This window comes from Poromitra crassiceps (assembly GCF_964638095.1).
Source record: "Poromitra crassiceps genome assembly, chromosome: 20".
In the NCBI taxonomy this organism is placed as follows: domain Eukaryota; kingdom Metazoa; phylum Chordata; class Actinopteri; order Beryciformes; family Melamphaidae; genus Poromitra; species Poromitra crassiceps.
This window is the reverse complement of record NC_139637.1, coordinates 17179661-17197160: the sequence shown is the minus strand read 5'-3', so window position 1 is coordinate 17197160 and position 17500 is coordinate 17179661. Positions and strand designations below refer to the sequence as shown.

At 44.6% G+C, this 17500-nt stretch overlaps 1 protein-coding gene across 8 annotated transcripts in view; it reads left to right on the top strand.

The window, feature by feature from the left end:
* The window catches only part of arhgap4b (Rho GTPase activating protein 4b), a 41789-nt gene extending 26028 nt beyond the window's left edge, over nucleotides 1-15761 (top strand). For 2 of the 8 annotated variants that reach the window (XM_083656748.1, XM_083656749.1), the window contains exons 14-24: nucleotides 173-233; nucleotides 475-552; nucleotides 1051-1179; nucleotides 4990-5095; nucleotides 5577-5804; nucleotides 8289-8344; nucleotides 9034-9208; nucleotides 9819-9923; nucleotides 10166-10273; nucleotides 11806-11935; nucleotides 13857-15761. In XM_083656748.1, the coding sequence (XP_083512874.1) occupies nucleotides 173-233; nucleotides 475-552; nucleotides 1051-1179; nucleotides 4990-5095; nucleotides 5577-5804; nucleotides 8289-8344; nucleotides 9034-9208; nucleotides 9819-9923; nucleotides 10166-10273; nucleotides 11806-11935; nucleotides 13857-14057 (1377 nt within the window). In that variant the 3' untranslated portion in view covers nucleotides 14058-15761. The remainder of the gene's footprint in view (nucleotides 1-172; nucleotides 234-474; nucleotides 553-1050; nucleotides 1180-4989; nucleotides 5096-5576; nucleotides 5805-8288; nucleotides 8345-9033; nucleotides 9209-9818; nucleotides 9924-10165; nucleotides 10274-11805; nucleotides 11936-13856) is intronic. The other 6 variants (XR_014553583.1, XR_014553584.1, XR_014553585.1 and 3 more) reach the window with 6 other exon arrangements.
* The last annotated feature ends 1739 nt before the right edge of the window (nucleotides 15762-17500 follow it).

Here is a 17500-nt window from a genome sequence, read left to right as displayed (position 1 = left end):
CCAAGCAGAAAAAAAGCTGTTGTCACTGGCTATTATTTCTTCTCTCCTTGTATTACTGACTCATGTTCTATGTGTCTCTCTCTCTCTCTCTCTCTCTCTCTCTCTCTCTCTCTCTCTCTCTCTCTCTCTCTCTCTCTCTCTCTCTCTCTATCTCTCTCTCTCTCTCCTCCAGAGCTCTGGGCAGCAGATTCCTGTGGTGGTTGAAAGCTGCATCCGTTTCATCAACCTCCACGGTGAGTCAGACCTTTACAATATGGCTTTAAAGGGACAGTTCCCCCAAAAAAGAAAATGCTGTCATCAGGTGTAATACCATTAATGATGGTTCCATTCCAGTTCAATGATGTTCATCATGTCTTCATTTATACATAGATGTTTTTGTGTGTGTGTGTGTGTGTGTGTGTGTGTGTGTGTGTGTGTGTGTGTGTGTGTGTGTGTGTGTGTGTGTGTGTGTGTATGCGTGTCTTGGTCACTCAGGCCTCCACCATGAAGGGATATTCAGAGTTCCGGGGTCACAGAGAGAGGTCAACCACATCAGAGATGCGTTCGAGAGAGGTACAGTACTGTACGGTTATAGTTGACAAAATAGTTTCCATCTTTCTTGTCACTGTTCGTTCTGTTGTTTCTACCGCACGGTTATGGCTAAAATGATCATTCAAGTCACCTCTCTAATTTTTGTCATCACATAATTATTATGCACAATAATCAGTCTTTAGGCATTTGGGGAAAAACAGAATTGTTTTATTGTACTTTATACAGTATGAACATCTTGGCTTTTTTCATGCCTTGAAATTAAGTTAAATGAACGTCCATTCATTTCAAGCATTTAAGCTCAGTTCTCCAAGTAGTTATTTAGCATGTTCTGTGTCCATGTGCAGGTCGGATTTATGTGTGTGCGAGTATGTGATGTGTGAGTATGTGAATGCCTCTCCGTGTGCATCGGTGTTCATTCAACCCTGTATGTAACTATATATGGATCATGTGTTTGCATGCATGACAGTGTACATGCGTGTGAATACATCCCGACACGCGTGTGTTGTTGATTCCCTGTAGGAGAGGATCCTCTGTCAGACAGTGAGTGTGACCTGGACTCGGTGGCCGGCGTGCTCAAGCTCTACTTCAGGGGTCTTGAGCCTCCTCTCTTCCCTTACGACAGCTACTCCCAGCTGCTGGAGTGTGGCCGTAAGACCCCATCATATACCCTTCACTTTTTCCTAATGATTTATTGATGTCGTATATACTGTAATATATATATATATATTTAATAATAAGATTGTGTATGAGTGAGTGAGCAAATTGTGTTCGGCCACAGCGATGCCATTTTACGTGTGATCGCGCTGAATCTTTCGGGAAGTGAGCACCCCTGCGAGTGACCTAACCGAGCCAACGTTTTTTAATTAGGTAATTAGGCCGACCGAAATGGGCAAAAATGGCCCCCATTCACTAAACAACTCATCTGAATGTTACAGGATTAAGCGTGTGAGAGTGCAGGTATAGAAACACTGCGGAGCGCGTCGTCATTCAGAAACCACGCCCAAAGCGGGGGGAAACAAAAACTCCCCCTTCCCAATCCTGGCGTTCTCCTATGTCACATGTTGCACACAAAGATCATATATACGGAAGTTGAACACTCCAACTTACTTCCTCGACAGCTAGATCCACATTTTCCTTCTCGCCAATTCTCAATGGCTTCCTTGTTTTGCTCGGGAGTACAAAAAAATACTTTAATTGGCGATTTTTTTTTACATCTGTTGTCTGCGCAGCCCCACCACACAACAGCTTTTAGCTATGTTTAATTCAATGAAAATGACGCTGGGGTATGGAAGTGAATGGAGAGCTTTCCCCCGTGATGGGCGTGGCCTATTTCATGCAGTGTCTCTACTGTATGTCAGTGGGGTTCTTTCAAGGCTCCGCCCATCACAGATGTTTCATTGAACACCTCCACAACAGTGATGCCTGGCGTCCCAGAATAGAATGCTGCCAGGCTGCATGAGCTAACAAGTCCAACACCACAATCAATACCCCAGCAAACATGCTACTAATGAGCAGCCACAGCAGCCATATTATTAGCACACAATGTCAGCTACAAAGAAGAGCTGACAAGCTAACATCAACCTGCAAAGAAATCAATATGCCAGCAAACGTACCACTAAGAAATGCTACCACAATGCCTCATTTACAGAGTAGTCTTGGCAACAAATCAACTTCCAAGGAGCACCGGGTTTCTAAACTCTGCTGCTCCATCTCTGCAACCAACTCAGTCAACCTGAATCTTTTCCTTTCATATACTGAGACTTTCAAATCCACCCACGCCACATTTGGATAGGATGAACTTTTGTGGGGCGCGCACATTTCAGAGCCAATGGCAGGGCTTGTCCAGGGGTGGATTCGAACTGCCGACCCTCGGCTTGGGAGTCCAACATGTTAACCGCAACACCAAGAGAGCTAGCTCCCTTGGCGGAGCTGGTTAACATGCCTTTATACCTGGGGAGTGAGTTTAACCAATCCACTCGCTACTACTCGGGACTCACGAGGAATCCGTGCTGATTCAACTCGGTTACACTGACACTGTCATCTAGATGAGGAATTACTCTGATTTACAGTAAATGTCAGGACTTTGACCTGGATCCATCAGGATCACTGCTAAATTCCAATATATATTGATTTTCAGCACAAAAAAGTGGGAAGTGTCGAGTATCTCTTTAAAGCAGCTACGAGCAAGATTTTTGATTGTTATTAAACAGTCTAAATTTAATATCGATGCATCACATCTTACCTCTAATAGTAGATGAGACCAACGCCGAGTAGTCTTGCTTGAACCCCGAGTGAATCGGCCAGTGTTGTCTTGACGATTAGTCTGTCTGCGGCCGGGGCAGATCAGGAAGTGAAATGAAACGGTTTGCGGCAGCCACTTCGGCCATAACCACAAAATAACAAAATGACTTCCAAACAAACTGTTAGAATATAACGAGAGATGTTCGCGAGGGTAGCAAGCCCCTGCATGGCGTTCTCCTTGTTTATGGCTTTGGTCTCAGCTACTATTATAGGTAAGATGTGATGCATCAATATTACATTTAGACTGTTTGATAACAATCGAAAATCTTGCTCGTAGCTGCTTTAAGCTAATTCTCACTAGCCTGTCGTGGGATTATCAATATTTCTCCCCAAAACTACAGGTACTACCATCTCTGCCCACATATTGGACTACTACACAATATGTCTTTCAGCAAAGTCTTCACTTCTCGTCTTTTCTACCTCACACACAAAAATCCTTCCTGTCAGCTGATGCATCACTTTCTATTCGTTTCCTCTCAATCGCTGCTGCAAAACGCATAACAGGACGCTGTTATGTTGCCGTGTGCACCATCCTTGGGATGGACTAACGTTTCATCCGAAATAATTTATTTCTAAGCATAAAGTCCTCACTTACCCATTGACTAAGATTTTTTTTTCTAGCCATGTTTCTTTCCCATTTTAGCCACTGGCCCTATTTTGCCTTGACAGACACCCTTGGCACACCTGGCTGCTTCCTCGTGCTGAGGCATTTGTTGCATATACCCATCTTTGTTTTCTGCTGCAGAGTTGCCTTACACTCCTGTCACGGTCCAGTACGCTCTGATGTGCTTCTGCTCTGTCACTGTCACCATAACTATTTTGGCTATCTCGTTGTCTAGGGCGTTTCACTGTTACCATCAAAACCAACCAGCCGTGAACATGTGGATGAATGAATGGACTAATGTTATAGGCTGCTGAGGCACAGGAATAACTCTCCAAACCAGGGCTCTCAGTCTCTCAAACAGGGTCCTCTGGCTCTCAATAGGCGTCTCGAGCGCACCACTCGTCCACATGGTGATTAGGCCCACCCACCTAGCCGAGCCAGCCACCTTATGGTGACATATGATTGACAGTTAGACTGACCAATGACAGCTCATGAATGGTAATTCAAAAAACTCATGAATAAGGGTTGCCAGGGACGTCCTGCCGGCCCCTGGGCCAGACGTTGGACAAGCCTGTTAAGTGAAATGACTCTTGCTAGTACCCCGTTTTACATTTAGTTTTTTCTTTTTGTCAAAATGTATTGTACAAAGTGATGTGCCGTGTATGTTGTGAACTCTCCTGACCTCCTGTTACATGTTACATGTCTTTGCAAAAATGATGTAAAAATAAAAGTATTAAAAAAAAAAAAAACTCATGAATGATAGACATATATATAATATAATATATTATTGATGAATTGTTCAACTTCAACATTATTTAATTGACAAGAGGTTAACACAATTAGAAAATGTCAAATAGTGATCACTTTTGATCATAGTTTCACTGTTATCTCTCTACCTGCAATACCTAGACTGATATAGCAAATGTAATCATTATAGCTTCTATAGCTATCACAGACAATGACAAAAATATTCTTTTCAGTTGTTGGATTTGAGTTTTCATAGACAAAATCTCATCATCAGGTTAGAGGGCCATGAGCTTAATGTGGACTAAATTAGGGGTCCTTGATATAATTTATATCTATTTTGTAAAGGTTGAGAATTACTATCATTCCAAAAGTAGCATTCACAATTATTTCTGCTTTCTAATGCAGACGTTCTGTGTCACAATTTGCCACAACCAACTTTTGCAAACCTGCAGGTTGTTTCCTATCCAGAAAAAAATCATTTCCATTTCCTGTGAGAGACCATAATAAACCAGCCAGTCACCTCCGCGAGCGGCTATCAGCGTAGCTTCATAGTTCATGGGCGCTACAATTTCTTGTGGGTGCGAGATCGATGTTGGCAGGATGCGAGTTGAGTTGAGTGTCTGGTGTGGTTTCTCATTGCCACAGGCTCCTTGGAAGGAAATCACATTGTTGCACTCTTGGGCGGTGTTCGGCAATAACTACATCTTGCAACGTTTGTTTTGTATTTTGGATATTGGTCCAACTTTAAGGTTTTATCTTGCTCCCTCTCTCCCTCCCTATGTCTCTCTCCCTTCTCTTTCTATCAGAAATTGATGGGTTGACAGAGAAAGCCTCCCAGATCAAGGCGATTATCTCGTCCTTCCCACGGCCTCTCCTCATTGTGATGCGTTACCTTTTTGCGTTCCTCAATCAGTAAGCTACAACCTAACCCAGTGTGATATCTACACTGTTACCAATGTTACATTGAGGCCATTTACACCTGGCGTTAACATGTGTTTTCTGTGATCAGATTGCAATCAGATTGTGTTTTATCACTTGAAAGTACAGGTGTAAACACCCCCAGAACGCATTGAAGAAGGATTGCAATCTGATCGGCCAAACCACCTCCGGAGGTGGTCAGGGAGGCATTGTGTACACATTGAACACAAGTGTAAATGCAATGTGTCCTCTCAATCTGGATACAGCAACTTTATGCGGATTGAGAGGACACCCATTTCTGCAATCTGATTGCAATCAGATTGCAGAAAATGCATGTTAACGCCAGGTGTAAATGGAATCAGGGTTACAATGTTACATTGATGATGACACATGATATCTACTATCTGTTATGTCCATAGAGTTTGGCCATGCATTTCAGTCACAGCAAGAACATTGTGTATGTGTGTTTTTCCAGTGTGACCCAGTACAGCGACGAGAACATGATGCAGCCCTACAACCTGGCCGTGTGCTTCGGTCCGAGCCTGCTGCGGGGGGTCGAGTCCGGCGACGCTGTCGCTAGGCAACCGCAGGTCAACGACCTGGTCAAGACCATGATCGTGCAGCATGACGTCATCTTCCCCGTCCAGTCGGAACTGCCGGGGCCCGTCTACGAGAAGCACATGACCCTGGAGCAGGAGTACTGGTGAGAGATGGTTAGGAGTTAATATAACGGCACCGTTATTATTGAAACTATTTGAAAAACTATTTGAAAATAGACATAAATACGAGGGATCAGCCGAGCAGCATTTTGGTAAACAAACCGCGTCACTGGGTGGCAACGGCAATGGAACCCTACGGAGCCCAAGTGGCGCGAGGCTGGACTGGCTGACTCTAGCCAGTTAACTCTGTTTACATTTTAAAAACTGCGACAGTTCACACAACTTTAACACGACATGCATATATTATACATCAAACTCTTGAGCTACTTCTGCTCACTCAGAATGTCAAAATATAAGCGATGTGATGTATAGTTTTTGAGGTATATTAACGTTTGTTTGGCACAACTCATACTCATTAACACTTTGAGTGCCACGGCCCTTGGGCAAAAGGTTGCTTGCTGTGCCACATAGGCCGCAATGCATTTTAAAACAGTCATATAATTTCTTTAATAATTACTATGTAAACACTGAACACGCACAAATAACGATGAGACTCTCTTCTATCACCTGCAAAAAAAAGTTTATTGATCCCATTTTCCGTTCTTTAGTTATGAGCCGGAGAAGATAGCTTGATTGAAGATGTTCAAGACTCTGAAGCTAATTTTCTGATGTCTGGGTCTGTCTGGGTGAAGTGTATGCTGCTCTGCGTGCTCTGCGTGCCCCCCCCCCCCCCCCCCCCCCCTCAACTGCACACGCCTCCTCCTGGGTGTGTCTGTTGGCTCTCTGCTGAGTTTGCTGTGCACACACAGTGAAGGGTGCGCGACATCCAGCTTTTTGGTTCCGCGTGTGTTTGTCACGGGCTCCCATGCTTCGAGTTGAGAATAATAAGGCTGATTATGCGAATGTGCTGTCGCAGCGGACACGGAGGTGCTCAGTTGTGACAGCGGATGCAGCTGCTGCGGGCACAGCTGGCGTTTGGCTTCATGCATGTCGATGCATACGGACGGATGCGATGCGATTTCCTTTTTCCCCAGCGACTTCTTCTGTGTGTTTGGCTCCACTTTCTCTTATCAGGAGAGTGCTGTCGCCACCTAATGGGTTTGTAAAATAGGTTATAGACCTCCAATAGCTACAATATTGTAAGAGGCGATGTAAGAAGCTTAGATCGACACCCCCCCGTCAAAAAAACAATTTGGAGTTACTGACGCCATTTGGCGTCGCTGGCAGCCTACGGTAAATTTCTAATGACGCCATATGGCGTCGCTGGCACTCAATGTGTTAACTGCCACCGCATTTCTGGGTGTCAAGTGACGTCACGCTGATTCGTCCTATAGACATGGGTCATTGAAAGTGCTTCAATTTATATATTTTGTGCAAGAATAGAAATTGATTTTTTTTTAAATGTTTTTTATTTATTTAACGTTAGTAAATAGGCTATGTTCTGCTGTCAGCATGTGTGTCTCCCACCGTCTGTACGTGTCCTTGTTTCACGCACCACCTCCCTCGACAAAGTGCGGTTAAACAGCGGCAAACAAGCGAGCAGTAACAGTAATTAACCCTGATCCGTGTCTCAAACGATGCAATGTTGGGTCGTTGACTTGATGTATGAGGGAATTGGGTCTGGAGAAGGAAACCCTGTTTGGGTAAAGGGAGTCACTACTAAAGGCTTGCAGCCAATTAAATTAGGCATAGTTTGGTTGCTAAGAAATCGACATATGTCCGTTTGCAAGATGTGTGTCTATATTTCTCTATCATATAATTGTTCGATGTGTTATTATTACTACTGTAATTTGTTAATGTTGTGTCAGCTAGCCCTCCTTTCCCTGTTCTCTCCATATAGTCTCCCATACTCTCTCTATACTCCCATACTCTTCCATACGCTCTCTCCTCTCCCACATTTCCCATTCTCTCCCCACCTCCTCCCTCCCCCTGCTCTCTTCTCCCCCACACACACCCCCGCTCCCCCCCCCCCCCTTTCCCCTCTCCTGCTCTCTCCTCTTGCTCCTTCCCCACCTCCTATACCCTCCAACATTTCCCATTCCCTCCCCACCCCATCACTCTCTCACATTCCCCCTGCTCTCCTCCCTTCTCCTGCTCTCTCCTCTGCTCTATCCTTCATTTCTATATTTTCTATATTTCTCTATCAATTGTTCAAAATGTTATCTTTATTCTGTATATTCTTGCTACTGTTGTGTCAGCTAGAATTAGCTAGATATATTTTCTGTGAAGCCCTCTGAGACATGCTTGTGAATTAGGGCTATATAAATAAACTTGACTTGACTTATTGTGGTGTACAGGCTTCATATTGTGGTGTACAGGCTTCATATTGTGGTGTACAGGCTTCATATTGTGGTGTACAGGCTTCATATTGTGGTGTACAGGCTTCACATTGGTCATTACAAGTTGCATAAGTAAACCGAAACACCATGTGCAGTAAAGTAAACCTGTGGTCTGGTGGTCAAACTGTGAAGCAGAAGAGGAACTCTGTCTGGCCATAACTTTCCCTGTTCTGCTCTGCTTGTGTGCAGTGAACCAATCACAGAGGAGGGAGACGGAGAGGCGGAGCCTCTGCCTAGTGAGGACGGTGAGTACACGCGCACGCGCACACGCACACGCATGCACACACGCACGCGCACACACACACACACACACACACACACACACACACACACACACACACACACACACACACAGACCACATACAGTAATGGACAGTATCTCCCATTCAGCTGCTGCTACACACACACACACACACACACACACACACACACTGCAGCGTGTAAACCACATTCACACAGGGTTCTTCTTCTTATTAAACTACTCCTTTTGATATATAGAGCCTCTATAATAGAGGCTACGTCCCGCTGTCTCCTGCCATCTGTGCGTCCTGCTGTTTCACCCAAACTCTTTTTAATTGTTGTCCGTCAGCTGCTAGTTCTCATTATAAAAATGATCAGTGTTGTAACAGTAATTAACCTTGATCCGTGTCTCAATCTATGCCTGTTTTGGCTCCTTCAATCGGAGGGAATTGGACCTGGTAAGTCCGTGAAAAGTCCTTGCATTGAATTTGATGTTTATAAGCATTTCACTGTAACATTGGTGTGTGTGTGTGTGTGTGTGTGTGTGTGTGTGTGTGTGTGTGTGTGTGTGTGTGTGTGTGTGTGTGTGTGTGTGTGTGTGTGTGTGTGTGTGTGTGTGTGTGTGTGTGTGTGTGTGTGTGTGTGTGTGTGTGTGTGTGTGTGTGTGTGCGTGCGTGTGTGCGTGCGTGCGCAGAGTGGCCAGAGGCAGTGGCCATGTTTGACTACACGGCGAGATCTCCAGCGGAGCTGTCATTCAAGCAGGGAGAGGTCCTCATCCTTCACAGCAAGGCCTCCGATGATTGGTGGAGAGGGGAAGTAGGCGGGGTTAAGGGTCTCATCCCTCACAAGTACATCAGTGTGCTGGATGGGTGAGTGACATTTCTGCCTATAACAGCTGTACCACAACCAAGATTATGTTTCCTTATTACCTACTTAAATGGGTCTTGGATGAAAAAGTATTTGTATGTTGATTCATATTCATCTTCTTTTGATATTTTTCTGTGATTGACACCTGACACTATCTGATTTGTCATGGTATGGTTAGCCCAAACTTTTTGCTACTCAGAGCAGGTTGAACCCCCCCCCCCCCATTATGTTCATTAAATGAATAGAAGCATTACTAAATGCATTTTAATATGAATAATATAAATGTTCGTATAATAAACTTTGATTACCAGTATATATTTTGTGCTTTTCATCAAATTAGTAGCTGCAATTGGGAGTGATGGTGTTACAGTAGGCTACTGGTGGAAGTGCACGGTCACAATCTGGCCCTCTGGTAGCGAGGACATTATATTGTGGCCCCCCTCTCTATCATAAAAGTTGCCCCATCCCTGAACTAAGCTGTAAATAAACCCCCCGATAACCAATCCAGTGATTTCGGCCAGTAATGGACCGATACCAATACTGAGTATCGGATCGGTACATCCTTAGTCAAATATATGTGAAGTATATTCTGTCTTCCTCTCCGCCCCTCAGGTCAGAGCGAGGGAAAAAGGACGAGGGAGGAGGAGGAGGAGGAGGAGGAGGCAGCACTGGAAACCTGACGGTAGAGGATCCACAGACTACAGAGAATACCACTCGGTATGCACACACACACACACGCACGCACAAACACACACACGCATGCACGGTGCAAAATATGCATGCATTCACCCCCAAATGGACACGCACACGTCACACAAATACTGTATATGTATATGAATGGTCACTTCCACATGAATGCACACAGCACAATACACCCCAGCCACACGCGAGCAGGCACACACACACACACCTGCATGTACACTGCATGAGGAAACCAACGTTTGTGTGTATTTCAACAGGATGCGGGTGAACAGCGACAGTGCTTCGTTGCCAGGGAGACAGAGGGGAAGTGAGGGGAGCCCCGTCCGCAAGCCCCCGACCTCCCCGGCCGCACGTCACCTGCCCGGGTACGACTGACACACACACAATCAATCACAGTCGCATAGATATATATATATATATACAGATGCATAAGATGGATATATATATATATATATATATATACAGTATGTAAAATATACTGTATTGTGTGGCTGTGACTGTGTGTGTGTGTCTGTCAGTCTCATATATATAGTAGCCTATATATATATAATATGTCACATGGAACGCTGAATTGCATCTCTTACCTTGAAAAAATGGGGAAATCTCCATGACCTTCCATGCAGAAAAATGAAGCTTTTTGGCTATCTTCTCATCTAAGCTAGTTTAGCGTGAAGATAGGACCATGGCTAATTATGAGCAAAACAAAAATGAGACGTGAGTGTGTGAAGGTGTAAAACAGTGTTGAGATAATCTGGCCTTTTTCACAGCCACCATTTTGTGTCCAAAAGGCTGGATAAACACAGGTGCAAAACCAAAACTCACTGACTAATTAGGGCCCCAGCACTGGAACACCTAAATGGACTGCAAGTTGGAAACCCTAATTCATGTTTTTTGGTGCACCTGTGTTACTTCCTGCCTTTTAGTAGACACAAAATGGCCGCTGTGAAAAAGGCCTATTCGACCAGTCTGGTATACTGTATACGGCTGGACACAAATGTTCACTGTTTATTATTACTGCACATAACACAACATAAAGGAATATGCATGCTCTATCAGTTAATCAATATCTATCTCAATTTGCACACTTCCCCTGACACGTGGACACTTTTTTAAAATATTTATTCTACCTTATTCTATTTTAATACTTTATTACCTCTACTTTATTACCTTTCTTATTTTACTGTTTTGTTAACTGCTATTTGTATTATATACAATAAGTGTGATGTAGAATGTCCGCTATGACTATGTATATAAGCAGGAGTAAAATAAAGAAATAATTGTATACCTATGTACAATTGTATATTGTATAGCTCACTGCAAAGACAGTAAAAGTAGGGTTTGTTTGCTGTCTAAAGGGTGTCACTGCATGTACGCCATTTTGACACCTAGCAAAACCCCACTTTTGACACTGACCAAGCCTTGTGGGTAGACTGGAGGATCCTAACAGCGCTTAGGTCAGCTCAAAATGCATGCTGACATAAGTAATGCTAGCATTACTTATGTCAGCATGATAACATAATTTCTACTATCCTATATTCTAATTCATATTCTAGGTCAATATTAGATTAATATAAATATGTTAATATTCACATTAAATACTTAGGCCTAAATTCAAATAAGTATAATAATAAATAATAACTTATTCTATAAGGTTAGGAGTGTGAAATGGTCAATACGAAGTCTGATAGTAAGAGTAAGACCTCTGAAAGACCTGCCGTTTAGGTTTTAAAGTCTCGTGATTGGATGGGCCTAGGCAAGAAGTTGGTGGGCCTAGGCCCAGCCAGGCCCACCGCCCCTGGTGCGTACTTGTACAACGGTGGTGACAATAAAAATGTTGAATCTTGAAATGATAGCCACGTACCTCTTTTATACCTCTTTGCTCTGTCTCTCACCTCAGGGCTCAGGAGCGAAGACACACTCTGGACAGTGTGAGACAGGGCGGCTTCAGAGCCACAGACAGGCCTCCGCTGGTTCAGACAGACAGGCCTCCACTGACCACTGTGACAGACAAGCCACCAATGGACAAGGTCTGTAGTTCATCCTGACTGACCTCGCCCACGCACAGCTCTGATGCTCATTTGACCACGTGTGTCAATACAATGTAGGTCTATGGCTGCTGGGGCGTGGCTTTATAGAGAGCCAAAGTGGAACGCCACTTCCTGCTTCAGCACTGTACCAGAGATTTTCATTCGGCATTTATTTTCCCATAGACATTTCGTAAAATGTTTATAAAAATAGTTTCACTTGTTCAAACCAAACGGTTCAGATATATTAAAAAAATGGGAGAGATCGCATAACATTTCACTTGGACCAAAAACGTACCAAAAAAATGCTGGTTTAAAGAAAACAATGTTGTTTTTTTAAGTTTTGGTCAGAGTGAAATGTTCTATGGTCTCTCCCCGATTCTAAATATAGCTGAACCGTTTGGTTTGACCAAGTACAACTATATTTTTACAAGCATTTTACGAAATGTCTATGGGAAAATGAATTGCGGAAGAAAATCTCTGGTACAGTGCTGAAGCAGGAAGTGACGTTCCACTTTGCCTCTCTATTGGGCAACACGTCTCGTCCTTGCAGCTAGAAATCAACATCAAATTAACGGTCGCTTTTCAAGCTTCGACAGCTTCCTGAAGCGACCTATGCAGACTTTTTCCACTTTGACTTATTATATTTTTGAAAACAATGAAAAGAACTCCCACACACACACTGCCTGGCTTACTGCTGAAGATTGTATTTCATAATACAGTGCAACGTTTCGGTCCGTCCAGTACCGCGGGGATGACGTATTTTTGTAGGCTTAACCAGACATCGCCGCCATGTTGGTTCGTCAAGGGAAAAGTCTATGGGGGTTAAACGTTTCAAAAGTCATAAAAGTTGCCCACGTGTGTGAAGGTGATCTCTGCTGAACACAAATGACCACGCCCATAAACCTTTGAGAACCACAGACCTTATTTGATGCATTTAAGTAAGCCATGTTAAATCCCCAGAGACTTTCCCCCTGACAAACCCAAGTGCTACTTCCGCACTCATTCCTGTGGTGCTCTATACCTGGACGGCACGGTGGCTCAGTGGTTAACACTGTTGCCTCACAGCAAGAAGGTCCCGGGTTCGAACCCCGGTCCGTCCCAGGTCCTTTCTGTGTGGAGTTTGCATGTTCTCCCCGTGTCCGTGTGGGTTTTCTCCGGGTGCTCCGGTTTCCTCCCACCATCAAAGAAAGACATGTATGTTAGGGTTAATACTCCTGTCAGTGCTCCTGACCAAGGTATTGGCAAAAGAACTGGAGTTGGTCCCCGGGCGCTGCACAGTGGCTGCCCACTGCTCCTAGTTCTAGGAAGGTTCCTAGTAGAGGATGGGTCAAATGCAGAGGATGAATTTCCCCAAGGGGATAAATAAAGGATAACTTAACTTAACTAACTTACCTGATGAAGATTGGACAGACCGAAACATGTATTGTATTATGTAATACAATTTTCAGCAGTAAGTGAGACAGTGTTCTTTTCATTGTTTTCAAGTTGCACCTTCCTCCAACGCACCTACACAGATTCAGTTGCAGTGCAGAGATTTTTTCTTTCTTCAAAAACGTAGTACATTGTTGAATTAACCTACACCCACAGCACAGCGATCCTTTTCCAATGTCTCTCCTTTTCTTGTCTGGTTGCTGTATTTGTGTAGGGCCAACTTCTCCTATCTATGATGGCACCATGCCGTAGAACTATATTAGTGACGCCCCTATTTGGAATAAGATAAGACTGCATTAACTTAATGTGTTACATGCCGAAATTGAAATGATCGTTATCTTTCTCTCATCTCTCCGTTTCTGTCTCTCTGCCTTGGGCAAACCTCGCTCTCTCATCTCTCTCTTCTCTCTCGCTCTCTCATCTCTCTCGCTCTCTCTGATCTCTCTCGCTCTCATCTCTCTCTCTCTCCTCTTGTATCTCTCTCGTTCAGGACATGCTCAATCGTCAGATGAACTCTGTGTTTAAGGAGCTCTTGTCTCGCCAGCCCGCTATGCAGCCGTCCAGCACCGCCACCCCTCCTCCCCCCTCTTCCTCCTCCTCCTCCTCTTCCTCGCTCGCTCAAGCCGTCCCCGTTCCCAAAAAAGGATTCGGCCTCAGAGGGCGGGCCCTTTTCAGACCCGTCGACCAATAGAGGGAAGAGGATGACTGTGAAATTATTGATTGATTGATTGATTGATGGATGATGATGATTATGATGATGCATTTGATGAAGATGTTGATTTATTTTTCTGACACGTGTGTAATATTTGCTCGTCTCTGCCTTCTCATAGTGCCACTAGTCTCGGTGCCGTATTCCAGTACGTCCAGTGTGTCTGTTTTCCAGCTGGTTTTGGTCTCTTTCTGTTCTGTTCTGGTCTGTTTTTGTTCTTCTGGCTTTTGCATTTTTTTGGGGGGGAGAATCAGGGATGTGACATCACCAGACTGACTTTTAGCACTGGTTGCCGTGGTAGCTACATCCATCAGTCACACCAACAACAGCAAAATTCTCTTCTGACTTAAGCTGCCCCCTAGTGGCAGGTCTGAGTTCAGCTCAAGCACTTGATAACTGACCTGGGGCCTGTGTCTAGGAGTGCCTTCACATCTTTTAATCTTCAATATGAATATGAATATATAATAATGTGAGACCAGTATTTTATAGCAGTAATGCATGCAGCGCGCGCACACGCACATAATGAAACACATTCCCCCTAGTATGTGATACATGGCCTGACGGGCAGGCCACAACTCAGGGCTTTTGCAGAGTTAGGGATGGGCTAACTCAGAGTTAGGATGGGCTAACTCAGACTTAGGATGGGCTAACTCAGAGTTAGGGATGGACTAACTCAGAGTTAGTATGGGCTAACTCAGACTTAGGATGGGCTAACTCAGACTTAGGATGGGTTAACTCAGAGTTAGGATGGGCTAACTCAGAGTTAGGATGGGTTAACTCAGAGTTAGATTGGGCTAACTCAGAGTTAGGGATGGGCTAACTCGGGGTTAGGATGGGCTAACTCAGAGTTAGGGATGGGCTAACTCAGACTTAGGGATGGGCTAACTCAGGGTTAGGGATGGGCTAACTCAGAGTTAGGGATGAGCTAACTCAGGGTTAGGGATGGGCTAACTCAGAGTTAGGATGGGCTAACTCAGAGTTAGATTGGGCTAACTCAGAGTTAGGGATGGGCTAACTCAGGGTTAGGGATGGGCTAACTCAGAGTTAGGGATGGGCTAACTCAGAGTTAGGGATGGGCTAACTCAGGGTTAGGATGGGCTAACTCAGAGTTAGGGATGGGCTAACTCAGAGTTAGGATGGGCTAACTCAGAATTAGGGATGGGCTAACTCAGAGTTTGCTTCGAGGGAAGAAGGAAGAGTAAGAGTGTCTCACTCAGGGCTTTGGTTGACTTTTCAACTGGAAACTGTGTCCTAGCCTCAAGAGCCAAAATGGCCTCCGTATCAGAGAGGATCCCGGGACTTCCTCTCATGTTAAACTGTGAACGCGACGGCGACGCTCCGGACCCGTGACCGAGATGTGACTATGGCCGCGTTCCTCCATCAATTTCGGCCCCGTGACGATATTCCAGCGCCGCGCCCACAGCTCCCGTTCAAACGTGTGACCGGATCGTTGCAGCGAGGTGTAGCCTAACGATATGAGTTCCTTTGACTTGGAGGCATTTGAAATGTTTTGACATTATCGCATCTCCCTCCTGTAGTGTTTCAGTATGGAAAAATAGAAGTAGGATCCTTTTAAGAATCGGTTCTGTTTCTTTGATTAAAACACCCTGTTATTCTGGATCACTGTTTGATGATGTCACTAAATTTACTGTGTCAAATTGTATATGTGGTAAAAAAGTTACAATAAAGATGATCAAGTGATGAATGATTAAGGAGTTGTCAGTAAATAATTGCAAGTTTCCTCACAGTCATCACTGCAAAGATTCAACACTCCAAGAATCTTTCAGCTAATAATGGATTTATATAGTGCTTTTCAATGCTAACGCTTCACATATTGAGGTGTGTATAGGGATGGGGGGGTGTGTGTGGTGGTGGTGGGGGGGGGGGGCACTCATCCACCACAGATGTGTAGCACCCACCTGTGTGATGCACGGCAGCCAGTTTGTACCAGAACGCTCACCACACATCAGCCTATCACGGTGGAGAGTTGAGGACTGAATGTGCCAATTAAGTAACGAGGGATGATTAGGTGGCCATGATAGAAGGAAGACCTGTGTGGGAATTTAGCCAGGGCACCGGGGTCACCACCCCTACTCTTGCTTGGGTCTTTATTGACCACAGAGAGTCAGGAGGACCTCCGTTGAACGTCTCAGTCAAAGGACGAAGCTCACACTCACAGGACAGAGTCCCTGTCTCTGCCCTGGGGGCATTGGGGATGGGGATATTCTTCATGAGACCATGAGGGAAGAGCACCTCCTACTGGTCCTCCAGCACCAGATGCTCTGCCATCCAAGGACTAACCACAGACAGACCTGCTTTCCCCAGCAAGCCAGCGATGTAACACAGGGGCCACGACGGTGCTACGCTGAATTAAATAAATCATATTCAATTATGACTTGTGGAGTGATTGCTGCGTGTTTATGAGACAAAAGATTCTAAAACACGACTCAAAATGAATACATTTGCAGTTGTTCACTGTAACGTGTGTGTGTGTGTGTGTGTGTGTGTCTAGTGCGTGTGTGTGTGTGTGCGTGTGTGTGTGTGTGTGTGTTTTTCATTGTTTTCAATTACAGTACTGGGGTGCCAGTGCTGTAACTTGATCTTAGACCCTCCGTGCCTGAGTGCCTCATCCTAAAATAACCCCTTCCCACACACACACACACACACACACACACAGGGGAAGAGCCCACTGTAGGCTACCACATTAGCACGTCTGCCTAAGTCAGTGTCAGACAGTGTAGGTGTGTGTGACAGTGTGTGTGTGTGTGCGCCAAATCAGCTCTAAGGGACATTGTAATTAAGCGGCTGAATGATCTCATTGACGTTTTAGATTAGCACTCTCTGCAGGGCTCCCTCGCCCCTTCTCTCTCTCTCTCTCTCTCACACACACACACACACACACACACACACACACACACACACACACACACACTTTGCCTCTCTCTCTGTCACTGACACAGAGTTGGAATACCACTTGAGTAAGGTAAGTGACATAATGATTTATCATTGCTGCCCCCCTGTGGCATTTCTGCTGCATTATTCCTCAACAAGCAGATCTAATTATTATCATGTTGCGACTATAAAGTTTCTTATAGTTTCAGAATAACTGTTGGTGTGTAACTCCTCAGAGGGTGTGGCTTTAAAAGCTCAAGTTAAACATGAGTAGCCTAACAGTCTACGTCACACTTGGATCATGGAAGAAAACATTGTGTCTTAGGGGGGGGGGCTTTTTACCTTGTGCTGCATTTATTCAGCAAGGATACGTTAATTTTAAATACATGTAAGTTCATGGAGAACATATATGCAGTCATGCAGACATTAGGAGGATATTCTTTTCAGGGAAATGCATTGACAGAAATGGCAAGTGTTTGAATCTTGAATCCTTTTTTTGAGGTATTAAAAACCCCAACACCAAAGCAGAAAAG